This window comes from Wolffia australiana, chromosome 7, assembly GCF_029677425.1.
Source record: "Wolffia australiana isolate 7733 chromosome 7, ASM2967742v1".
In the NCBI taxonomy this organism is placed as follows: domain Eukaryota; kingdom Viridiplantae; phylum Streptophyta; class Magnoliopsida; order Alismatales; family Araceae; genus Wolffia; species Wolffia australiana.
The window spans coordinates 5,958,866-5,979,959 of record NC_135841.1 but is presented as its reverse complement, the minus strand read 5'-3'; the positions used below and the strand labels follow the sequence as shown (position 1 = coordinate 5,979,959).

Here is a 21,094-nt window from a genome sequence, read left to right as displayed (position 1 = left end):
TATGAATCCTAGTGGACATCAAACGAGCTCTTGGTAAGGGAATTATCTACCAGTATTATAGCCTATTCAGATGCTTATTAATCAATAATTGGTTATTCAATGATTTGTTATTGTACCTATGTTGGGATAACCTAATCACATGGTACAAAGGCAGAATCTTTCTCCAGTGAAAAAGCTAATTATTTTGTTATGGTTGTGACAGCTCTTGAGCTGTATGGCTTCACCCCATTTTGGAACTTGGATGTTCCCTTTTAGACACCTATGCCAATGCACTGTGACAATCAAGAAGCAATCTTCATCACTAGAATTCCCACCTTTCAGGAGCAGATCAAGCACATAGAAATTGATTCTAGATATAGGATAAGGTTCTACTTGGAATCATCTTCATGCCACATGTGACCCCCTCAACCAAATGGTGGACGTCTTTATTAAGAGCCTCATTGGAGTATTTTATGACACCTTATGCACCGATCTGGGAATGTTAGATTTATATGCTCCATCTTGAGGGGGAGTGTTAGACAATACTTGGGGGGAGTGTAAGGATTGAATCCCACAATCATAATTTTAAAATACAAATTTAATAACCTCAGTTCAATGTAAGTAGTCTCTCATCTTTCTGAATCTTATTTTTAAATATCAAATCTGATGTTCACATCAACATTTATATTATCTCAACTCCATTCAGGCATCAAATCAGCTCACAGGTTCACTATCTCTTTCCCACACTATCTCAAATCCGTCATTCATTTTCACAATCAAATTCTCAAATCCTAAGTGTTAGCATTGTCTTAGTTTTGCATAGCCTAAATTTTTGGTCAAATACCAATCTTAAAATCTCATTCTCTTATTTTATTAATTTTCTTAGATTAAAGAATCTTAAATTAATATTTCTCTAAATTATCTCTTTGTATTCTTTTATTGATACTATCCCAAAATATCTCAATTTCAAAATAAGTGTGGTTTCTCTAAATATCATCTCTATCTCTCACTAAGTTAACACATACTATATACACATAAAACATGTTTTATATTTCCTCTTAATTCGTAAAAATATGAAGGCAATATTATTGAGAAAAATTAATCAAAATTTAATGAATTAAGAAATTCATTTCCTTTACTATATTCTCCCTTTAAATATATTGATTTCTCTCTATGTTATTTCTGTTCTTGGTTTTTGATGTTTCATATTTCTTCCCAAATGTGATTCTGTGATGCATGAGATATATACCTAGATATCAAGAAATGCATATAGACACAAAATAATTAATAGCCCAATAATTTTACATCAAGAAACAAGGAATTGCTGAACTCCTTCAGAGGACTCCACTTCATTATGTAACAAATTGAACAATTTTTTTCAGTGCTTGGGATGCATCTGTTGGCTAAAAAGTTGTATTCTGCAACTTCCATTTGATTACTACTCTTATCTTTCTCCATAATTCAATAACAGTGTAAGGTATTTTGGGTTTGAATCTTACAAAGTAGAAGATGAGCGGTTCAGTAGAGAACAAACTTGAAGGGCAGAGGATTTTCTCTCTCAAACTTTCTTTTTTTTATTCCTCCCTCGTATTCTATTTGTCTGCCATGTCAACTGCCAGAAAAAGCATCCGACTCATAATCATCATTCTATATGCCATTAAATAATATAATTAATATCAATGTGGTCACAACTATTAAAAATATGAGAAATAGAATACAGTTATAACCTCCTATGTTGATATTCATAGATCAATAATATGAGAAAAAAGTCCCAGAATCATATCATCTTCTTCCTTTAATTTCTTGATAATCTTCTAATAAAACTTCAAACCTAAATAAGATTACCAGTTCACTTGTACAATTGTGTGTCCAATTCATTGTACAAACTTTCTGACCTAAGTATAGTTTCAATTGATTTACAATTTGGTTATCAATTAATTAGTTTTATCAATAAATTGCCAAAAAGGGAAGTCCATTTCAAGTAGATTTTCTAAATACCATATTTTTTTAGACATTCCCCTGAATCCTATGCTTGGACACATTCATTTGAAGCCATCTGTAGTTCCCATATGTTTCAAAAAAAATATGGGAATTACAGACTGTAAGTGAGAAGTTTCTAAAACTAAAAATAGCCTTATCATTGGTTATGAACATAAGTAAAAACGTTATCCAGAGGATAAATGATGAAACAAAGAACTTATCAACATTCACAAAGGCGCAACAACTTGCCTAATTTCAGTTCAAGAATGGGTTCTAATTTCAGTTTAAGCAGAGCACAGAGAATAACCTATTTTGTTTTCCAATCTGTCCATTTTCCTCTATATTTCTTCATTTTACCAATAATAAGTTGTACACAAAACAGTTGCTTCTACTCTAGTCATAAACTCTATTACAAGTTCTGTTCATCTAAAACTACTAGACATGTAATGTAGGAGGCAAAAATAACATGATTTTCAGGAGTTTCATTAGTCATAAAAATCATATTTAAGTTTGGCGCTCGCATCCATTTAACCAACCATCCATCTTGAAATATATCTTCGTTTGATGTAGAGACAATTTTTAAGGATGCGAGAAAATGTAAGAAGATCAAACGCATGCGCTGTGAATACATCCTGAGCAGACCAAGAAACGTATTCTATTCATCGTATAAGTTTCTCTCTTCCATTCTCATGAAAAAAGAGTATGATCATTACCCAAAGTCCACCCGTGCCTGGGATTTTAGCAAGAGACAAGAAGACCATCATCCCTGCGCACCAACCAAAAAATAAATACTCAAAACATGTCATGATCACATTATTAATAAGTATTTATGCACCCTTTAGAGAGAGAGAGAGAGAGAGACCCATCATGCATGTGGAGGGAACATGTTATTTCAGGTGATCTGTAAATTGTCTAATCACCTCATGCCGTCAAAAAATCAATTATTTCGATGACACATGAGTTTAACTTTAAGGAGATACCAACAGAGCATTACAAAATTCGGGTTTGAACTTCCCAGGTTTAGAAATCAAATTCAACATAATCACGTGTTGAATTTGATTTCTATGCCTGCGAATCGGCAATTCATCATTGAACTTGCAAGATGTACTTTGCATAAAGAACATTAAATGTAAAGGTGGGAAAGCAATTACCACCAAGATATGCATGAAAAAATAAGTTGAAATTGAATTCGGTAATGGGCATGCTCCAATCCTGAAAGAACCAAAATTCGGGTTTGAACTTTAAGGAAATACCACCAGAGCAGTACAAAATTCAGGTCTGAACTTCTCAGGAATAGAAATCAAATTCAACATAATCATGTGTTGAATTTGATTACTATTCCTGAGAATCACCAATTCATCATTGAACTTGCAAGATATACTTTGTATAAAGAACTTTAAATATAACGGTGGGAAGGCAATTACCACCAAGAGATGCATGAAAAAATAGGTTGAAATTAAATTCGACAATGGGCATGCTCCAATCATGAAAGAACCTAAATTCGTGTTTGAACTTTAAGGAAATACCACCAGAGGGAGAAATCAAATTCAACTTAATCATGTGTTGACTTTGATTTCTATTCCTGAAAATCACCAATTCATCATTGAACTTGCAAGATGTACTTTGCATAAAGAACTTTAAATACAACGGTGGGAAGGCAATTACCACCAAGCGATGCATAAAAAAATAAGTTGAAACTTGATTGCTATGCCTGAGAATCAGCAATTCATCATTAAACTTGCAAGATATACTTTGTATAAAGAACATTAAATATAAAGGTGGGAAGGAAATTACCACCAAGAGATGCATAAAAAAATAAGTTGAAATTGAATTCGGCAATGGGCATGCTCCAATCATAAAAGAACCTAAATTCGGGTTTGAACTTTAAGGAGATACCACCAGATGGAGAAATCAAATTCAACATAATCATGTGCTGAATTTGATTACTATTCCTGAGAATCACCAATTCATCATTGAACTTGCAAAATATACTTTGCATAAAGAACATTAAATATAACTGTGGGAAGGCAATCACCACCAAGAAATGCATGAAAAAAATAAGTTGAAATGGGCATGCTCCAATCATGAAAGAACCAATCTACCATGGACAAAGGGTGCAGTACAAAACCTTGCTGTTCATCGTCCTCCCTTTTGAAAGGCAACCCGGGTCCTTCCAGATCCCCCACCATCATAATCCTCCCTAAATGACGAGCCTCCGCCGCTCGCCTTCATCGTTCCCCCACTGCCAATCTTCTCCATGGCCTTCTTCCCCTTCTTCACCTCAGTCAAAAACTCATCCAGCCCAAACGGGTCACTCTCTTCCTGCCTCTCAAACTCCACAGGCCGCTCTCTCTTGCTCCCCGAAGCCCGATCCGACGTCCCCGAGAAGGCCTTATCTGGCTTGAACCTCTCCGTCTTCGTCACCCGCTCAAGCTGCTCATCGGCGCCGCCGCCATACATCTCTCCATCACCATCCTTCTTCGGCCTGTACAGCGTCGACAACGTCGGCTGCGCCGTGAACAGCTGCTTGTCGTAGACGTTGTACTGATCGTCGGTGGCGAAGCCCGAGTCCATTCCCTTGTCCTGGTTGAACAGCCTCTGATCATACATAACCTCCCCAGCTCGTCCTTCTCCAGTGCTGGCCATGCCAAGAGCAACCTTCTCACTGATATCCCGGTCCCGGTCTCGGGTCGTCTTGCTCTTCCTGCCCATGGCCGCTTCCTTGGCCTCCAGCCTCCTCTCTCTCTCCCTCTCTCTTCGTCTCTCTTCCCTGATCTTCTCCCTCTCCAGCCTCTGCTCTCGCTCCTCCTTCGTCTCCTTCGCGGGCTTCTCCGGCCTCTTGTCTTCGTCTTCGTCCTCGTCGATCGGAGCCGGCGCCGCGGCCGCAATGCCGGTTCTCTCTGATCTGGCTCGCTGCGCCAAGGAACGGAGCTCCTGCTCCTTCCTCTCCTTCTCCTTCATCATCAGTTCTCTCTGAACCTTTGATCTCATGGCGACGGCTTCTCTGGCTTTCTGCTCTGCCACGTACAGGGCCTCCGAAAGCTTGGCGAAGTTATCGTTGATCTGCACTTCCTGAAGACCCCGGCCGTCTGCGGCGAGACGCTTGTCGAGAGGGATGGTGTAGCCTTTGGGATTCTTCCAATTGGATATGCAAGGAGGGATTTTCCAGTCCTGTTGATCTTTCACTGTAACGGGTCTTGGAGGAGAGTGCATGACGGGCACTGGAGGCGATCCTGAGGCTTTGGGTACTCGCTTGTGTTTGAATTTGGGAGGCTCCAGAGGATCGACCGGCATCTCTACCATACGGATTATCCTCTCTTTGGCTCCGGAATTGAAGGCTGAGGATTGCTGGGAAGGTTTGTATTTGATGAATTTCGAATCGGATGACTGGGTCGGGACGTTCTTCGGCTGGGCAGCGCTGAGACGGGCGTTGACGATCTTCTCCAGGGCGGCTTTCGTGCGCTGCGTGGTCTCCTCGATCTCCTTCTCCTCTTCGTCGACGTCCTTGGAAACCTCGCCGACGACGAGCTTGGGAACGAGATCGGTGTGCTGCGAGTAGACGACCTTGGAGGCGTTCTCGTTCTGCCGAGCCACCGCATCGAAGCGGACCTTGCCCTGCGCGTCGACGGTCAAGGGGAGGATCTTGGACCCGCCCTTCTCGTCGCGCCGGCCCATTCCCAGAGGGTACTGCGCGACGTGGATCTCTGGAAAGGCTCCGCCATCGCCGAAATCTTCAGGTTTCCTGGGAACGAACCCGGATCGCTTGCCGTAGGGCGGAACAGCAATCGGCTTGGCGGAAATCGGCCGGCCGTCGTCGGTAGTCGCAGATCCGCTGTATCGATCCTTGAACCACGAATCCTTGCTATGATCGTAGTAGCTCGCCGCGGTTGATTTCACGGACGGCAGTATATCTTTCAACGTCGCCATAGCTTACCTCGGGACGAGAAATTTCTGCTGAAGACGAAGATCGCCAGCAGGAAACTGATTGAAGCGCAGAATGGATCGAAATCGGTAGAAATCAATCTTCCGAAATGATCGAGATTGAAGATCGGGGGCTTGAAGAAAGGGGCTAGGGCAAAATCGAGCGACGAGTACTGGATAATGATAATTTGGCTACGAGGGAGATATTTATACGTCGGAAAATATTCCCTTTTTTTAATTATAATTGGCTAATGGGCTTACTATTGGGCTGGGTGAAGCCCATGAGATTTTGAAATTAATTTTGTGAATATAATGAAATATATATATTCCTATAAAATCTTATCGCTTGTGAGTGTATTTAATAGTGCCATAGGGAATATAGATTTATTTTATTATTAATAGAGTAGATAATCCTATTGGTCTTTGTGAGAGAAACTACTTTTCAGAGTAATTTCATGCGTGTAAGGAAATCTGTATTGCTGTATAAAAAAGGTATTTTTTTGTGGACATGGATAATATTGTTTATGGATGTATAAAATCTTATCTCATGTATGAAGATATATTTTATCGATATTGTAGATAATGATATTGCCATTTATGCAGTTTTTGGGTGAGGTGCATGAGTTTCAATGTAATGGCAAAATATTTTTCGAGAGAGAAACTATTTTGGAGAGTAATTTTTGTAGATGTAATGCAAAATATATTGCTGTATAATAAGTATATTTAGGATATAGATGAATTATCTTGTGAATACTTATAATCTTAAATTATGGATGTATTGAGCTAGCTATTGTATATATAGTCACATTGGTCTTTGAGAAATCTCCAGGTGAGATGCATAAGTTTAAAAAGAATGAGGAAACATTTTTGAGAGGATGTCTAATTTTGCGAATATAATGTTTTTTTTGTAACAGAAGAGACAGCTCGGGGAAGATGATGTAATGAATTCCTCGACAAAGGCAGCGGAATATCTGATAATAGCTATCTTAGGATATGTCTATACACATATATTAGTTGGGAGAATCGGTTAGCAATTAATAATAACCATATCCTGACTCATCCCAAGAGCATCGAGTGAATGTGGGATTCAATGAGATAGTTGATGTCAATGAGGTTCAATGATAGAGTTGATATACTCTTTTTGTATCTTCTAGAGCGCAATGTGTAGCTTACCAGGCCACATGCTGAAAACTCAAACTATTGGTGAGGTTTAATCTATCCTTGGTTGATATAATGTGTATGTTGATATGGGCAATCAATATGGGTTGATGAATAAATGTTATTGATTTAATAACTATATTTATAAATAGGCATAGAGGAAAATGGTATTTTCGATGTCAGAGTTTAGGGGTTTAATAAACAATCCCATTACGTCTAAATATGAGAAGTCCCTGAATAAAATTCATCCATGCAATATTTTTTATGTGCTCATATTTCTTCTCCCGTTTCTCTTAGGGTTCATTCCATTTTTGACGTAATCAAAACAACAAAATTATTATAATTGAACAATAATAGGGAAGGGGGGGATGAAGAGGAAGTGAATTCACATGCCAAATATGCTATGGAAATGTGCGGAGACCAAAATCTTGAACTGCTTGATACGAGTAGGTCGAGGAATTGAAAATTTTCAGATTTGATATGTCCAGAGGTGATTACATCATCACACGTGTGTTATTATCACAAGGACTATGAAATAGTGCACTTTCAAAAGCAGAGGGGAAAAAATACGTCTATGTATTTCATCATATATGATTTCACCATATCCAGACAATAAAAAGTTGGACTCATTATTTTGGTTTGAGGTATCATATCCCACTGATCCTCCTTCAGTATTTTGCAGTATGTCATCCATCTTCTTATTGATTTTTTTAAGGGGACATTTAATTGCTCTAGCACAAATTTAAAAAGAAATACAAAGGTTAATATTTTATATATTAAAGCTAGAGAATATTAAGAAATGTCAATAACGAGTTGTATTATAGGCCAAGGTATATACATTTTTATTTATCTTGCCATAACATCAGAATTTGTTGCTCAAGTGAACTTTCGTAACATTATTCTATATGATTTAATAATTATATATAAATGCTGATCAGTAGTTATTGTTTAATCAAACATTTCTCAACAGGAATGCTAATTTCTAATGATCAAAACCACATAGATCACTATGGAACATATTTTTTAAAATTTTGATTACTACCTTGTACATTCATATTGATCTCTCACTGTAACCATACTCTATTTAGGTTATGGACCACATGGAATACAAAAATATAGAAGAACACCATTACCTTAATCCATTACACATAATACTTTTCTGGACCCACAGATTATGGAATTAGTTCTTGGTGCCCAAAAAAATGATAAATTTATTTAAGATGATTGAAATATATTAAATAGTTAAGTATTATTATTATTATGCAAAGATGTTCACGAATTTCCTATGGAAAATAATGGACTCGACTTCCTAACATGCATCTTAATATAAATATGCATTCCTTGAACTACATTTGCATCAACAAACAGAGGAAGGTTTCTTATGTGCCCCATTTATTTAGAGGGGAAAATACAAGAAAATAAAACAAACTCGAAAGTTTGCTCAAAATGATTTTTTTTAAAATAAATAACCCGGCAAGTTATGCTTCCTCCGCCAGCTAGGGGATGCTATCATGTCGATCGCCTCGGCCTGCCAACCCTCCGCACGCGTCGTACACTCTCGACGGCCGGCCCGCGAGAATGGCGGATCGCGTGGAGCACTCTAGGTGGGAGCGCTCACCCTCTCGCCTAATCCGATGACTCATCATCTCAAGCCAAAGGGGTGGACTGCGGCCATCTCCAATGAGGTCCTCGCTCGCACTTCATCGAAGCCACTTGACGGAGGCGAGGGCAGCTCCAATACCGCTCCATCATCGACATCGGGGGAGGCTCTGGTGGGACGTCGACGCGAGCACTTCTCCGAGCACCTGCCAGGTATCATTTATGTATCTTTCCCTTTTCTAAACATGGGCGTGGACGAGTGGGATCCGAGTGTAATTGGGATATTTATTCTCATTCCACGCCTATAAACACTTATAAACACTCCACTTATCTATAAAACCCCCCTGGGTGGCTTCCAGGGCACGGCTGGATCAGACTACGGGCACCGTGTTTTTTTGCCAAAAAAAAAAACCCGGCAAGTTATAATTGAATGAACAAAAAAGAAAAGGGCAGAAGTGGAAATGCAGTGGTTGAACAGGGACAGCGAGGGGAGTTGAAATTTGAAAAAATTGTGCCGTTCGGGCGGAAGAGCCGAGCAAGCGACGCGTCTCAGACGATCGTTTCTTCAAGCTGCTGACGCCCGATCTCGAGGTCCTCTCTCTCTCTCTCTCTATTCGTTTCTCTCTCTCTGCACATCTCTCTCTCTCTTTCTGTGCGATTCTCTCTCTTTCTGTGTACTCTTCTATCTCTCCATTTCTCTGCGCTTCTCGCTCTTTCTCTGTGCTCGTCTATCTCTCTATTTCTCTCTCTCTGCGATTCTCTCTCTTTCCCTGTGTTTCTCTCTCTCTCTGCGCTTCTCTCTCTTTCTCTGTGTTTCTCTCTCTCTCTGCGCTTCTCTCTCTTTCTCTGTGTTTCTCTCTCTCTCTCTGCGCTTCTCTCTCTTTCTCTGCGTTTCTCTTTCTCTGCGCTTCTCTCTCTTTCTCTGTGTTTCTCTCTCTTGCTCTGTCAGTCTCTCTCTTCACCAGCGCTTCCCTCTCTTTCTCTTTTTCTGTGTTCTCTCTCTCTCTGCGTTTGTCTCTCTTTCTGTCTGGGTTCTCTTTGTCTCTCTCTCTCTCTTTCTTTGCGTTTCTTTCTTTCTCTCTCTGCGTTTCTCTCTCTATCTCTCCCCCTCTTTCATTTTACTTCTCTATCTCTCTCTTTCTCTGCACTTCTCTCTCTTTTTCCCTCCCTCTCTCTCTCTTTCACTGCACTTCTCTATCTCTCTCTTTCTCCGCTCTTCTTCATCTCTCTCTCTCCGTGATTCTCTCTCTCTCTCTCTTCCTATCGTTGCTTCTCTCACTCCCTCGCTCTTTCTCTTTCTATCCTTCTCTCTTTGAATCCGTCGTCGGCGGCAAAGTTTAGTCGATCCTGATCGCAATAACGCGCTCGCATTGAATTGATTTTCAGTTCTAGTATCTGATTGTTCTCGAGAAATCGGATTGTTTAAGGATCTCGCGATATTATTTGAAATAGCAGAGTAAATTGAAGAAGGTAAAGGGAATTCGAAATGGGGGATTATGCTACAAAGTATGTTGGCGTGTTGGTGTCAGATCCATGGCTTCAGAATCAGTTCACACAAGTAGAACTTCGGTCTCTCCAATCTCAGGTCAAAATTTATTTCTTGATTTTCATCCTCAGGCTTGGAAAAATCTCAAGATTTCTTCCGTTTTACTAAACTTTGAATTCATATTAATTTTATTCTTTCTTTCAGAAAAAAATTGATTATGTCGAACTAAATGAGAAAATTTTGATTGAAACGGGATGAAAGAAGGTGGAGAAATTGACAATGAAAACGTTCTGCAAGGCGCGAGGTTACGAAGTACAGATGAATGAATGAATGATGAAATGTTACGAGTTAAACGAGTGTGGTTTATTGATGGATAAATAGTTATAGAATGTCTTGTCCTCGTGTTATTTTTTTATGAAAAAAGAAATGATTTACTAAATGGAGGAATGTGCTGTTTCCATATCCATTAATTAACAACGTCTATTTGTAAGGCTTGACTAAAATTTGATGAACATCTTCGTGCCGATTCACATTTCCAGCATTGAAAGAATCAATACTTCTTCAGTATTACTAACCTTTGGTGAAGAAAGTAGTTTGTACATGTCGAATTGAATGAGAATTTGACAGAGAAAGCTAAACCAACGTCGTTCATTGTTTGATATATAATATTAAGTGTCTTTTCTGAGTTAATGAAAGATGTCTAACATGGCTTAAAATCAAGGTCATTATTTTAGAGTTATTTATTTCATATGAAATAGGAAACAATAAACAAAATGAAGGAATATGCTATTTCCATAGTCCTTTCGGTAAGATTTTTCTAAAATCTGGTGGTTCTTCTATCATCAGTACCTCTCCATGACAAATCATTCCCAGACTAGCATCAACATGACACCCGTTGATCTAGCCAGTTGCATATCTGGCCTGAAACTGACCGGCGGATCGCTCAACGACGATGAAAAGGCATCCTTCTGTGACTCATTTCTGGATTTTAGTCAGCCAGCGGACTTTGAACTCTTCCTAAGGGTATACACTAACACCATAAGATTCCCATTTTCAAAATTTGTTCATGCCAAATTTGGAAAATCTTTAATTTTCTGTTTGTTCTTCAGATGTATTTGAAGCTTCAAGGGCACACAGGGACCAAGAACTCTTCTGCCTTTCTAAAGGCGGCTACTACGACACTGCTTCACACGATAAGCGAGTCGGAGAAAACTTCTTATGTTGAACTCATCAACAGTTATCTTGCTGGAGATGAGTTTCTCAAGGGGGTCATTCCCGTTGATCCTCTCTCTGATGATCTCTTTGAGATAGCCAAGGACGGTGTTCTCTTGTGGTAAGTTTTTTTTAATTTCAGTTGTATATTTGTTATTCTGTTTAACGGTTTATTAGGTGTATATTTGTATTGTGTTGAAGCAAAACATCTGGCTGAAAGATGAAAAGTAACACGCTTGTTATCAGCTATAGTTTTTAGCACAGTTGGTAAGCGCTTGAATCTAACATTATGTTATTCTAGTAAACTCACCAATATCGCCATGCCGGGTACTATCGATGAGAGGGCACTCAACATCAAAGCTCAGCTTGACCTGTTTTTTTATTTTATCTCAGTTGTATATTTTTTGTTCTGTTTAATGGTTTATTGGGTGTATATTTGTATTGTGTTGAAGCAAAACATCCTGCTAAAAGATGAAAAGTAACGCGCTTGTTATCGGCTATAGTTTTTAGCACAGTTGGTAAGCGCTTGAGTCTAACATTATGTTATTATAGTAAACTCATCAATATCGCGGTGCCGGGTACTATCGATGAGAGGGGTCTCAACATCAAAGCTCAGCTCAACCCGTGGGAAAGAAACGAGAATCACACACTCTGTCTTAATTCGGCGAAAGCTATTGGTTGTACAGTGGTTAACATTGGGACAGAAGACTTGATCGAAGGAAGAGTACGTATTTATTTTTAAGTTATTTGTTTTTGCTTCTGGGTCAAAATTAGAAGTTTTGAGTTAATTGTTTATGACATCTATTTCAGCCTCATCTTGTTCTTGGGTTGATTTCTCAAATTATTAAGGTACGCCTTAATTTTTTCTTTCTTTTTCATTCACACGTTAATTGATTCTCATGTTTTCTGGCTGTAGCCCTATTTATCATTTACATTTCACTAGATTTATTCTTGATTTTATCTTTCCCATCTTCAAGTTTTTCTGGTTTTTACTCAGCAAAAAGCCAAAAATCTTTGAAATTTAGGGAAAAAATCATCTCATTTTATTAATTAATGATGAATATCGGTGAAAAGACATTGATTAAAATTTTAATGTTTCTAAGTTCAGATACAACTTTTGGCGGATGTAAACTTGAAGAAGACTCCTATGTTGGTGGAACTAGTTGAGGAGAACAAGGTTATAATTATTTTTTCCCTCTTTCTTTCTCTTATCCTTTTTTCGTCTGTTTTTTGAGTTTGGTAAGATAATCTTGAACTTTTGCAATTTTAGGATCTCGAGGAGCTAATGAATCTCGCCCCCGAAAAGATTTTGCTAAAGTGGATGAATTTCCAACTAAAAAAAGGTGGATACACGAAGATCGTAACAAACTTTTCCTCAGATTTGAAGGTTTGTTCTCAACACCTTTCTTCAAATATAATCTCAATAATATGCTTTGTTTACACTATTTTTTTCGAGTTAACTGTGGGCTCTAATCATGGAAGCCATCTAATTATTTTCATTCAACTTGAGTTCTACGAAATAATATGCTTAAATCAAGTTTGAAATTGGATAAAATCCTATTCAATGTTTTATCTGTTGCAGGATGCAGAGGCTTACGATTATCTTCTAAACGTTCTTGCCCCTGAACATTCTAGGGGGGATTATACTGTTGCAATGAATCCACTAGAAAGAGCAAAACTAGTTCTTGAACACGCAGAGAGGATGGGCTGCAAGAGATATCTCACCCCAAAGGATATTTTAGAAGGCTCGGCAAACCTTAATCTAGCCTTTTTGGCGCATATTTTCCAGAAAAGGTAAGAAATTAACTGTCTATACATAAATTTTAACAAAGGGTTTATTTTCTCTGATTTGTTATGTTGAAACCAAATTCAGGAATGGCCTGTCTTCCCAGGCCTGTCAGACTGCAGTTTTAGAAACCTTCGAGGACGAGCAAGTCTCTCGGGAGGAGCGAGTATTCCGCATGTGGATCAATAGTTTGGGAGTCTCTACATATATCAACAACATTTTCGAAGATCTCAGCGATGGGTAAGTTACAAAGTAGAGGTATTAGTGTAATTTCCTCTTCCTAGGATTCCTAGCCCAGTAAAAGATAGTTTTGGGAATTCAATCTGATCGATTGGCTAAATAGATCTGGTGGGCGATCCGATATGTTCTTTGAGCTCATGGGATCAATCTGCTATCTCGATTTAGCCTGGTAAATCGATCGAGATAGCCGATAGTGAGTCGATGCAATCCTCATTCGGTTTTCGACATACAATTTTACAGAATGGAGGCAAAGATCAGGTATCGATTTCGATTTCGACGTCTGTATTTTTGCCCTTTGATATGCGGCAGCCCTTCATTAGCACATAACAGTTATGTTGACACATGGCAGTTTTCCATTTGATCTCCCGATGGATTGATCAGATTGAAAAGGTTCGATCGGATCGACTATCCTCCATCAAACTAGTGTAGGGATCTGATCTGTTCATTGGCATGATCAAGGTCCAATTGATCTGATTGCTCGGCCCCAACAATCAAAGAGGATGAAATCTGATCATGTATAAGGGAATGGAACCCTAAAGTTTAATTAATTTTGGTATCATCTCTCTCCTGTGGAGTTCAACAATATTTATTAGAAAAAAAGATAACATTGTGGCTATTAAGAAATGTATATTTCAGGTGGGTACTTTTGGAGACCATTGAAAAGATATCTCCTGGGTTGGTCTGTTGGAGGTCTGCGAGTAGGCCACCAATTAAGATGCCGTTCAGGAAAGTGGAGAACTGCAATCAAGTGATACAGATCGGGAAGCGGCTTAAATTTTCCCTTGTTAATATCTCCGGCAACGATATTGTTCAGGGGAATAAAAAACTTATACTGGGTATTTATTTTCGTACATCTCCTCACCATCGATCCCTAGCCAGTCGTTCATCCGTCCATGCATCCATCTATATCTAGACATTTCATCCATCCACTCATCCATCAATATCTAACCATTTCATCTATGCATCCATATCCAGTCGTTGATCAATCTGTGCTATCCAGTCGTTCATCAGTCTGTGCTATCCAGTCATTCAACCATATATGCATTCATCCCTCTTTATCTTGACTGTCTTCCATATCCTTTCATGTCGTTTATCCATCCATCCATTTCCTGTATTTCATCCTTCCATCCATCTGTATCCTTTATGTCATCCATCCATTCATCAGTATCCAGTGTTAATTCATCTGTCCGTCCATCTGTATCTTGTATCTCATCCGTCCATATATCTAGTATTTCAACCATCCATCCATCCATATCTATTATTCATCCATATATCTGTAAATTCATCCATCTATACATCCATAGCCAGTGTTTCTTACCATCCATTCATACCTTGTCATTCATCCGTCCGTCTATATCTAGATATTCATATATCCACATCCAGTTGTTTATCCATCCGTCCATCCATATCCAATCGTTTGTCCATCCATCAATCCATTTATTCTGCCATCCATCTGTTTCCAGTCATTCATCCATACATATCCAGGCATGCGTGGTCCATCCATACATCCATGCATATCCTGCCATCCATCCATCCATACACCCATTCATATCCAGGCATACATTCATCCATCCATCCATCTACCCATTCATATCCAGGCATACATTCATCCATCCATACATCCATACATCCATGCATATCCATCCATCCACCCATCCATATCCAGGCATACATTCATCCATCCATACATCCATGCATATCCACCCATCCATATACAGGCATACATTCATCCATCCATACATCCATGCATATCCATCCATCCACCTATCCATATCCAGGCATACATTCATCCATCCATACATTCATGCATATCCATCCATCCACCCATCCATATCCAGGCATACATTCATCCATCCATACATCCATGCATATCCATCAATCCACCAATCCATATCCAGGCATACATTCATCCATCCTACCATCCACATCAACACTTATATTCATCCATCCCTCCAACCATTCATCGGTACCAAAATCAGTTCTTCCATCCATCCATATATCATCATCTCTCCATCCATCCGTCCATATTCATCCATCTCTCGTCATATCACCATTCATCCATCAATCTATCCATCCATATGCAGCTGTTTGTCCAACCATCCATCTCTCATCATCGCACCATTCATCCGTCAATCTATCCATCCCTATCCAGCTTTCCATCCACCCACCATTTCATATCCAGCCATTCATCTTCCCATCTCACATCATGCTTATCTCTCATTCTCAGGATACCTCTGGCAACTGATGAGGTTCAACATCCTTCAGCTCTTGAAGAACCTACGCAGCCAATCCTCCGGCAAGGACATCGCCGATGCCGACATCTTACACTGGGCGAACACGACGGTGTCAGAATCAGGAAGACAATCTCGGATCGAGAGCTTCAAGGTTCTTCGCCGTGACCCGCATTTTCCTTTGACTTTTATCGTTGACCATTGACTTGTCAACCTCATCAGGACAAGAGTCTGTCAAGCGGCGTCTTCTTCCTCAGCCTCCTCAGCGCGGTGGCCCCGCGTGCCGTTGACTGGACTCTCGTCAAACGAGGGCAAACTGGTAATTACCCATTATCTATAAAATACTAAAAAGATAATTGTAATTGATTTCTATCCTTTTTTATGGCAGAGGAGGAGAGAAAATTGAACGCCAGTTACATAATAACGGTGGCGAGGAAGATCGGCTGTTCAATATTTCTACTTCCCGAGGACATACTGGAGGTACCTAAATTTATTATTTTTGCGTTGTTACCCAGGAACACGTGTCAACACGTGGTTAATCCTCCTCGCAGGTCAACCAGAAGATGATGCTGACGCTGGTGGCCAGCATCATGTACCGTTGCCTCGGGCCTTGCCGCGAGATCGCATCTGGACCGTCCGATTCACTGTCCAGCCTATGATGTAAATCTGTATTATATAACCTCTAGAAAAAAAAAATATTTACGGCAGGGGTGAGCAATAATAATTATTTTATTTCTTAAACAGGATTTTTATGACAAACCGCAGGAAACCCGATCGAACGGGAACGCGAAGAAAAAAATTGAATTTTTTTTTACATAAACTATTTATACCTCTTTCTGTTCGTGTTCATCCTCGCGCGAGGGTTTCGATGTCGGCCAGTCTTTGCGGATCTCGAAATAGTAGCTCACGTCGAGGTAGCATTTACCGTCGTCGTCGACGAACTGGAGATCGAGAATTCTTCGGATCAGACGAGAAGATAGAAATTCAAAATCTTCCGTAAGAAATATTGTTTTTCGGTTCGATCGAATCAAAAAATTTCGGTCGGACCTTGAAATTCAGAATCCTTTTCAGATCGGACGTGAAAATGTTTGATTTGATCGAAGATTGAAAATTTTTGGTTTCATTTGATCGCAGGTCGAAATCGGAAGAGAATCTTGCCTTTGTTCTAGCGGAGTAGGATCCCCTGGCGAACATCCCGGAAGGCGTCGTCTCCTCCTCCAGCTCGAAAGTGTAGGGCTCCGGCCGCGGGCTGAACGTTCCTAACATCACTTTCGTGTTTTCCACTGATCCATGAATTCCGACGATCAGATGTTGAAAAATATCAACAAGATCGGTTGTTCGTGAAGAACAAGATCGAACGGGATGATGAGGAAGAAGAAGAAGAAGATTGCGACCTTTAATGCCGGTTTTCCAGACGGTGTTGGTGTATTTGAGGCCGGAGACGATGTTGTTGAAGACGGCGAAGCAGAGGCGGAGGCGGTAGCGGCTGCCGTCCTTGAGAGAGAAGGCGTATCCCTTGGAATTGGTCGCCAGCGGGAATGGCAGGACGAGTTCCGGCCGATTTGGACTTATGATCGTCAAGCTGAGAATCATCACCTCCGGCTCCGCGCCATCTGCAATAATCGCATCAGATTGGCGATAATCGAAGCAGATCAGCGATAATCGCATCAAATCGGCGATAATCGCATCAGATGTTGCCGTGTGTATCCGATCGGCAATAATCGCATCAGATGGGCGATAATCAGCATCAGATCGGCGATAACCGCATCCGATTGGCGATAATCACATCGGATCGGCAGTAATCCGCATCAGATCGGCGATAACCACATCCGATTAAAGATAATCACATCAGATTAGCGATAATCACATCAGATCAGCGATAACCGCATCCGATTGGCGATAATTGCATCGGATCACCGATAATCACGTCACACTGGCGATAAGCGCGTGAGATCACGCCGTCTGCATCAGATCGGCGATAATCGCATCCGATCGACAATAATTTGCATCACATCAGCGATAATCAGCATCAGATCGGCGATAACAGCATCTGATTGGCGATGCTTTGCATCAGATCAGCGATAATCTGCATCAGATGGACGAGAACCGCATCCGATTGGCGATAATTGCATCGGATCAGCGATAATCAGCATCAGATCGGCGATAACAGCATCCGATTGGCGATGCTTTGCATCAGATCAGCGATAATCTGCATCAGATAGACGAGAACCGCATCCGATTGGCGATAATTGCATCGGATCAGCAATAATCCACATCCGATCGGCGATAATCTGCATCAAACCGGCGGAAAAAACAGATTCGAATTCAAAATCGCACCTCCGACCGCAGCGAGATCCACGGTCCCGAGTAGCTGCTCCTTCCACCGGCGGAGGCTCTCGTCGTCCTGAAATGGAATCCGCAATCAATCACCATCATCATCATCATGATCGGAGATTGTGGAGATGGTGGAGAGAGGACCTTGTCGAGCTCGATCTGGTGCTTGAGGGGGACGCGGGGGCCGAGGAGGACGGCGTCGGTGTCGTGGTCGTCGTCGGGGCGGGCGTCGTCGTCGTCGTCGTCGACGGAGCAGACGGACGCCTGGCTGAACTTGCGGGAGAGCGCCTCCTTGTCCGCCTCCGCCATGGCCGCGTCGAGGAAGGAGCTCTCTCTCTCTCTCTCTCTCTCTCTCTCTCTCTCTCTCTCTCTCTCTCCTCTCTTCTCTCTTCTCTCTCTGTGGGGGGTGGCGGGTCTGTTAATCAGTCTCGCTCTTATGCCCAAAAAGTCGCTCGGCCTCCACGAAATGCGCGGGAAACGCATATGAACGAGAGAGGCCACTCCGCCGGCAAGAGGAAGATGGACGGTTTATAACCCGCCACGTACCCTCCCCTCTCCCCCCCCCTTCTCTGTGTATTTATGTAGGTACGTGTGTGTGTGTGTGTATGTAGGTATGTGTTGATGTGTGCATGCATGTATGTATGTGTCAGAGTACACTATGTAGGCCCGATAGGGACCTACATCCTCTTATATGAAGCATTTATTGGGCTTCCATAATTTAGCCCAATAAAGGCCTCTATGAGAGATTATCTCTCTCACTATCTATATCACTCTCTCTCTCTCTCTCTCCCCTATTGGGCCTATATTAGCCCATCTACCATACTCTCTCTCACGTGCCCTATATAAGGGTTGTATGGAAACATCACATCAGTGACCTATGAGATTTCCCTTGTTTCTACATGGTATCAGAGACTAGGTCGATGACTTAGGGCATATTCCCCATCGGCGTCCAGGGCGGCGGAGGTTTTCCCCTCTGCCGCCCTGCATCTCCCATCCGCGCTCTGCATCTTTTTGGCATTTCTCCAACTCGTGACGGCGATCCCTCTCTCTCCCTCCACGCTGCTATCTCCAGTGGCCCTCTTGTGCGCGCTTTCCGGCGCACAGCCATCTGTCTGCAGCGTCCTCCCCTGCTTGGTCAACCTCTGCGACCTTCATCTCCATCGCCGGTGATCCTCTCACCGCCGGACAGCCTCTCTCAGCATTACCGCTCGCCGGCCATTTGCCGGTCTTCCACCTTCGATCGAATCTCCAGCCGGCAAGATCGCCTGCCGGTCGAATCCGTAGCCTGCCGTCCTCCAACCTTCCATCAACAGTCCGCTTGCCATCTGTCCGATCAGGCTGTCTACCCGATCAGGCCCTCAGGCTCTCACCAGCCAACCAGATTTCTTGCCGGCCGGATCTGCCATCCTCCCAATCAATCCAGATCGATCAATCTATCCAGATCCAGCCGATCAGGATCCCCTCATCTGCTCCGGCCAATAGCTCTCACCTGATTCAATCAGTAGATCTGCCCTGGCCGATCATTCTATTGTCCTCCTCTTCTGACCCTTCGACGCGTCCCTCGTCATCCTCGGCCGCCGCTTCTCCGACCGAGAGACCTTCGTCGGCCTTCTTGTCCTCTCTGGCGTCGTCGTCTTCCTCACGTCCGTCGGTTCGATCATCCTCTCTGCGCTCCTCGCTGGGGCACTCCTCGTGCGATCTCCTGCGCGCCGCCATTCCTGCATCCCCTAGCGTTAAATCTCGACGGCGTTCTTCGTCTCTCTATGTGGCGATCTCTCCACCCTGCATCTCTGCCGTTCTCATTTTCTCTCCCTCTCCCTCTCTCTCGCTCTCTCATTTTCTTCTTCAATCCCTCTCTCGCAGTCTTTGAATCGATACCTTCTTCTCCGCATCTTGCTATCTCTTGTTGTCTGTCGATCTCTGCGATTCTATCTCGGTCTGGCTCTCTTTCTCTATCTTAATATGGCTCTTTCGCTCTCCCTCTTTCCTGTCTCGTTGTGTCGCACTCTCCTTCTAATTTCTCTCTCAATAAAGCTCTCTTCTCTTCTCTCTCAATCTCACTTTCCTTCTCTCCCTGTCACTCTCTTTTGCACTCTTTCTGTCTCAAATCTTCTATGCCTTTCTCTCTCCTGCTCTCTCTCCCTCACTCGTGTCCTCTCTCTCAATCCAACATGTTGCCTTTTCTCTCCAAATATTGCTTTCTGGATCTTTTTCCCTCGCTTTGTCTCTCTGTGGCTCTTTTGCTTTCCCAATCTTGCTCTTGCTCTGCTTTTCAATCTCCAGCACCCTATCTTCTTTTTGTTATTCTCTCTTTTTCTCTGTTTCGCCTTGTGTCCCTCCCTCTTTCTCTGTCTATCGGTCTCTCTGTCGGCACTCTCTCTCCATCGACGCCTTCTCTCCATCGACATCCTCTCTCCATCGACGCCCTCTCTCCGTCAGCGTCCTCCCACCGTCAGAATATCTGAATCCCCCGCAAGCTCGCGGGGAAGAGTGAGAATATCATTCCATCCTCCGCCAACGTCTCTCCGTCGGGTGGCAGCTCCTCATAGGTGGCGATGTTGTCTTCATCATTAGCGACATCTCTACCACATTAGTCGCATCTCACCCCATCGCCGGCATGATTCCATCTCACCGGCATCCTATCATCGACGGCGTTGTCATCTCCAATCATCGGTGGCGTCTCCTATACATGTGTGCTCCGGCACTCTCCGGGCATCACCCATATGCGTGCGCTCCGGCACTCTCCAGGAGTCACCTATGCATGTGCTCTCCGGTACTCTCTAGGCATCTCCTACGCGTGTGCGTTCCGGAACTCTCCAGGCATCTCCTATGTATGTTCGTTTAGGTCGTCTCTGGCCGTCTCCATCTAACTCCAGCCGCCTCCCTCGGCCGCCCTCAGTCTCCTCAGCCTCCTTCGGTTGCCCTCGGTTACCCTCGCCTGCCCTCGACCAGCCTCGCTCTCGGCCGCCCTCGATCGCACTTCAGCCGTCTATGAGCCCATCGTCGTGGCCTATTGCACCGATGCCATCCTTGTCACTGCAACTGCCATCCCATCCAGCGGAGCACCTGCCATCATCATCTGGCGGAGCACCCGCCATCTCATCCGGCGGAGCACCCGCCATCCCCATTCGGGGAGCACCTACCATCTCATACGGAGGAGCACTCGCT

The 21,094-nt window shown here is 42.3% G+C and overlaps 3 protein-coding genes across 7 annotated transcripts; 1 reads left to right on the top strand and 2 right to left on the bottom strand.

The window, feature by feature from the left end:
• Positions 1–2,545: 2,545 nt before the first annotated feature.
• SKIP (chromatin protein family) lies at positions 2,546–6,049 on the bottom strand. 3 transcript variants are annotated; one of them, XR_013582187.1, is made up of 3 exons: positions 4,088–6,049; positions 3,111–3,171; positions 2,546–2,725 (listed from the first exon to the last, which is right to left on the bottom strand). XR_013582187.1 is itself a non-coding variant. In XM_078579063.1 (2 exons), the coding sequence occupies exon 1, from the start codon at positions 5,884–5,886 to the stop codon at positions 4,096–4,098; it is 1,791 nt and encodes a 596-aa protein (XP_078435189.1). In that variant the 5' UTR covers positions 5,887–6,049; the 3' UTR covers positions 2,546–2,725; positions 4,062–4,095. The 3 variants fall into 3 exon arrangements, 2 of the variants coding, with proteins under 2 accessions (XP_078435189.1, XP_078435188.1); XM_078579063.1 differs by lacking the exon at positions 3,111–3,171 and having other exon boundaries at positions 4,062–6,049; XM_078579062.1 differs by lacking the exon at positions 3,111–3,171.
• Positions 6,050–9,114: 3,065 nt separating this feature from the next.
• On the top strand, positions 9,115–16,333 carry LOC144705833 (fimbrin-2-like). Of its 3 annotated transcripts, none has more exons than XM_078578662.1 (15): positions 9,115–9,228; positions 10,093–10,222; positions 10,970–11,146; positions 11,233–11,456; positions 11,888–12,059; positions 12,146–12,184; positions 12,444–12,512; positions 12,606–12,722; positions 12,918–13,129; positions 13,209–13,361; positions 13,998–14,197; positions 15,589–15,746; positions 15,815–15,911; positions 15,981–16,072; positions 16,144–16,333. In XM_078578662.1, the coding sequence occupies exons 2-15, from the start codon at positions 10,124–10,126 to the stop codon at positions 16,249–16,251; spliced, it is 1,917 nt and encodes a 638-aa protein (XP_078434788.1). In that variant the 5' UTR covers positions 9,115–9,228; positions 10,093–10,123; the 3' UTR covers positions 16,252–16,333. The 3 variants fall into 3 exon arrangements, with proteins under 3 accessions (XP_078434788.1, XP_078434787.1, XP_078434789.1); XM_078578661.1 differs by having other exon boundaries at positions 9,155–9,228; positions 10,024–10,222; XM_078578663.1 differs by having other exon boundaries at positions 9,170–9,228; positions 10,090–10,222.
• LOC144705834 (rho GDP-dissociation inhibitor 1-like) lies at positions 16,306–18,267 on the bottom strand. Its single transcript, XM_078578665.1, has 5 exons — positions 18,071–18,267; positions 17,930–17,996; positions 16,987–17,205; positions 16,751–16,875; positions 16,306–16,533 (listed from the first exon to the last, which is right to left on the bottom strand). Exons 1-5 carry the CDS (start codon positions 18,233–18,235, stop codon positions 16,417–16,419), a joined length of 693 nt encoding a protein of 230 aa, XP_078434791.1. The 5' UTR covers positions 18,236–18,267; the 3' UTR covers positions 16,306–16,416.
• Between the last annotated feature and the right edge of the window lie 2,827 nt (positions 18,268–21,094).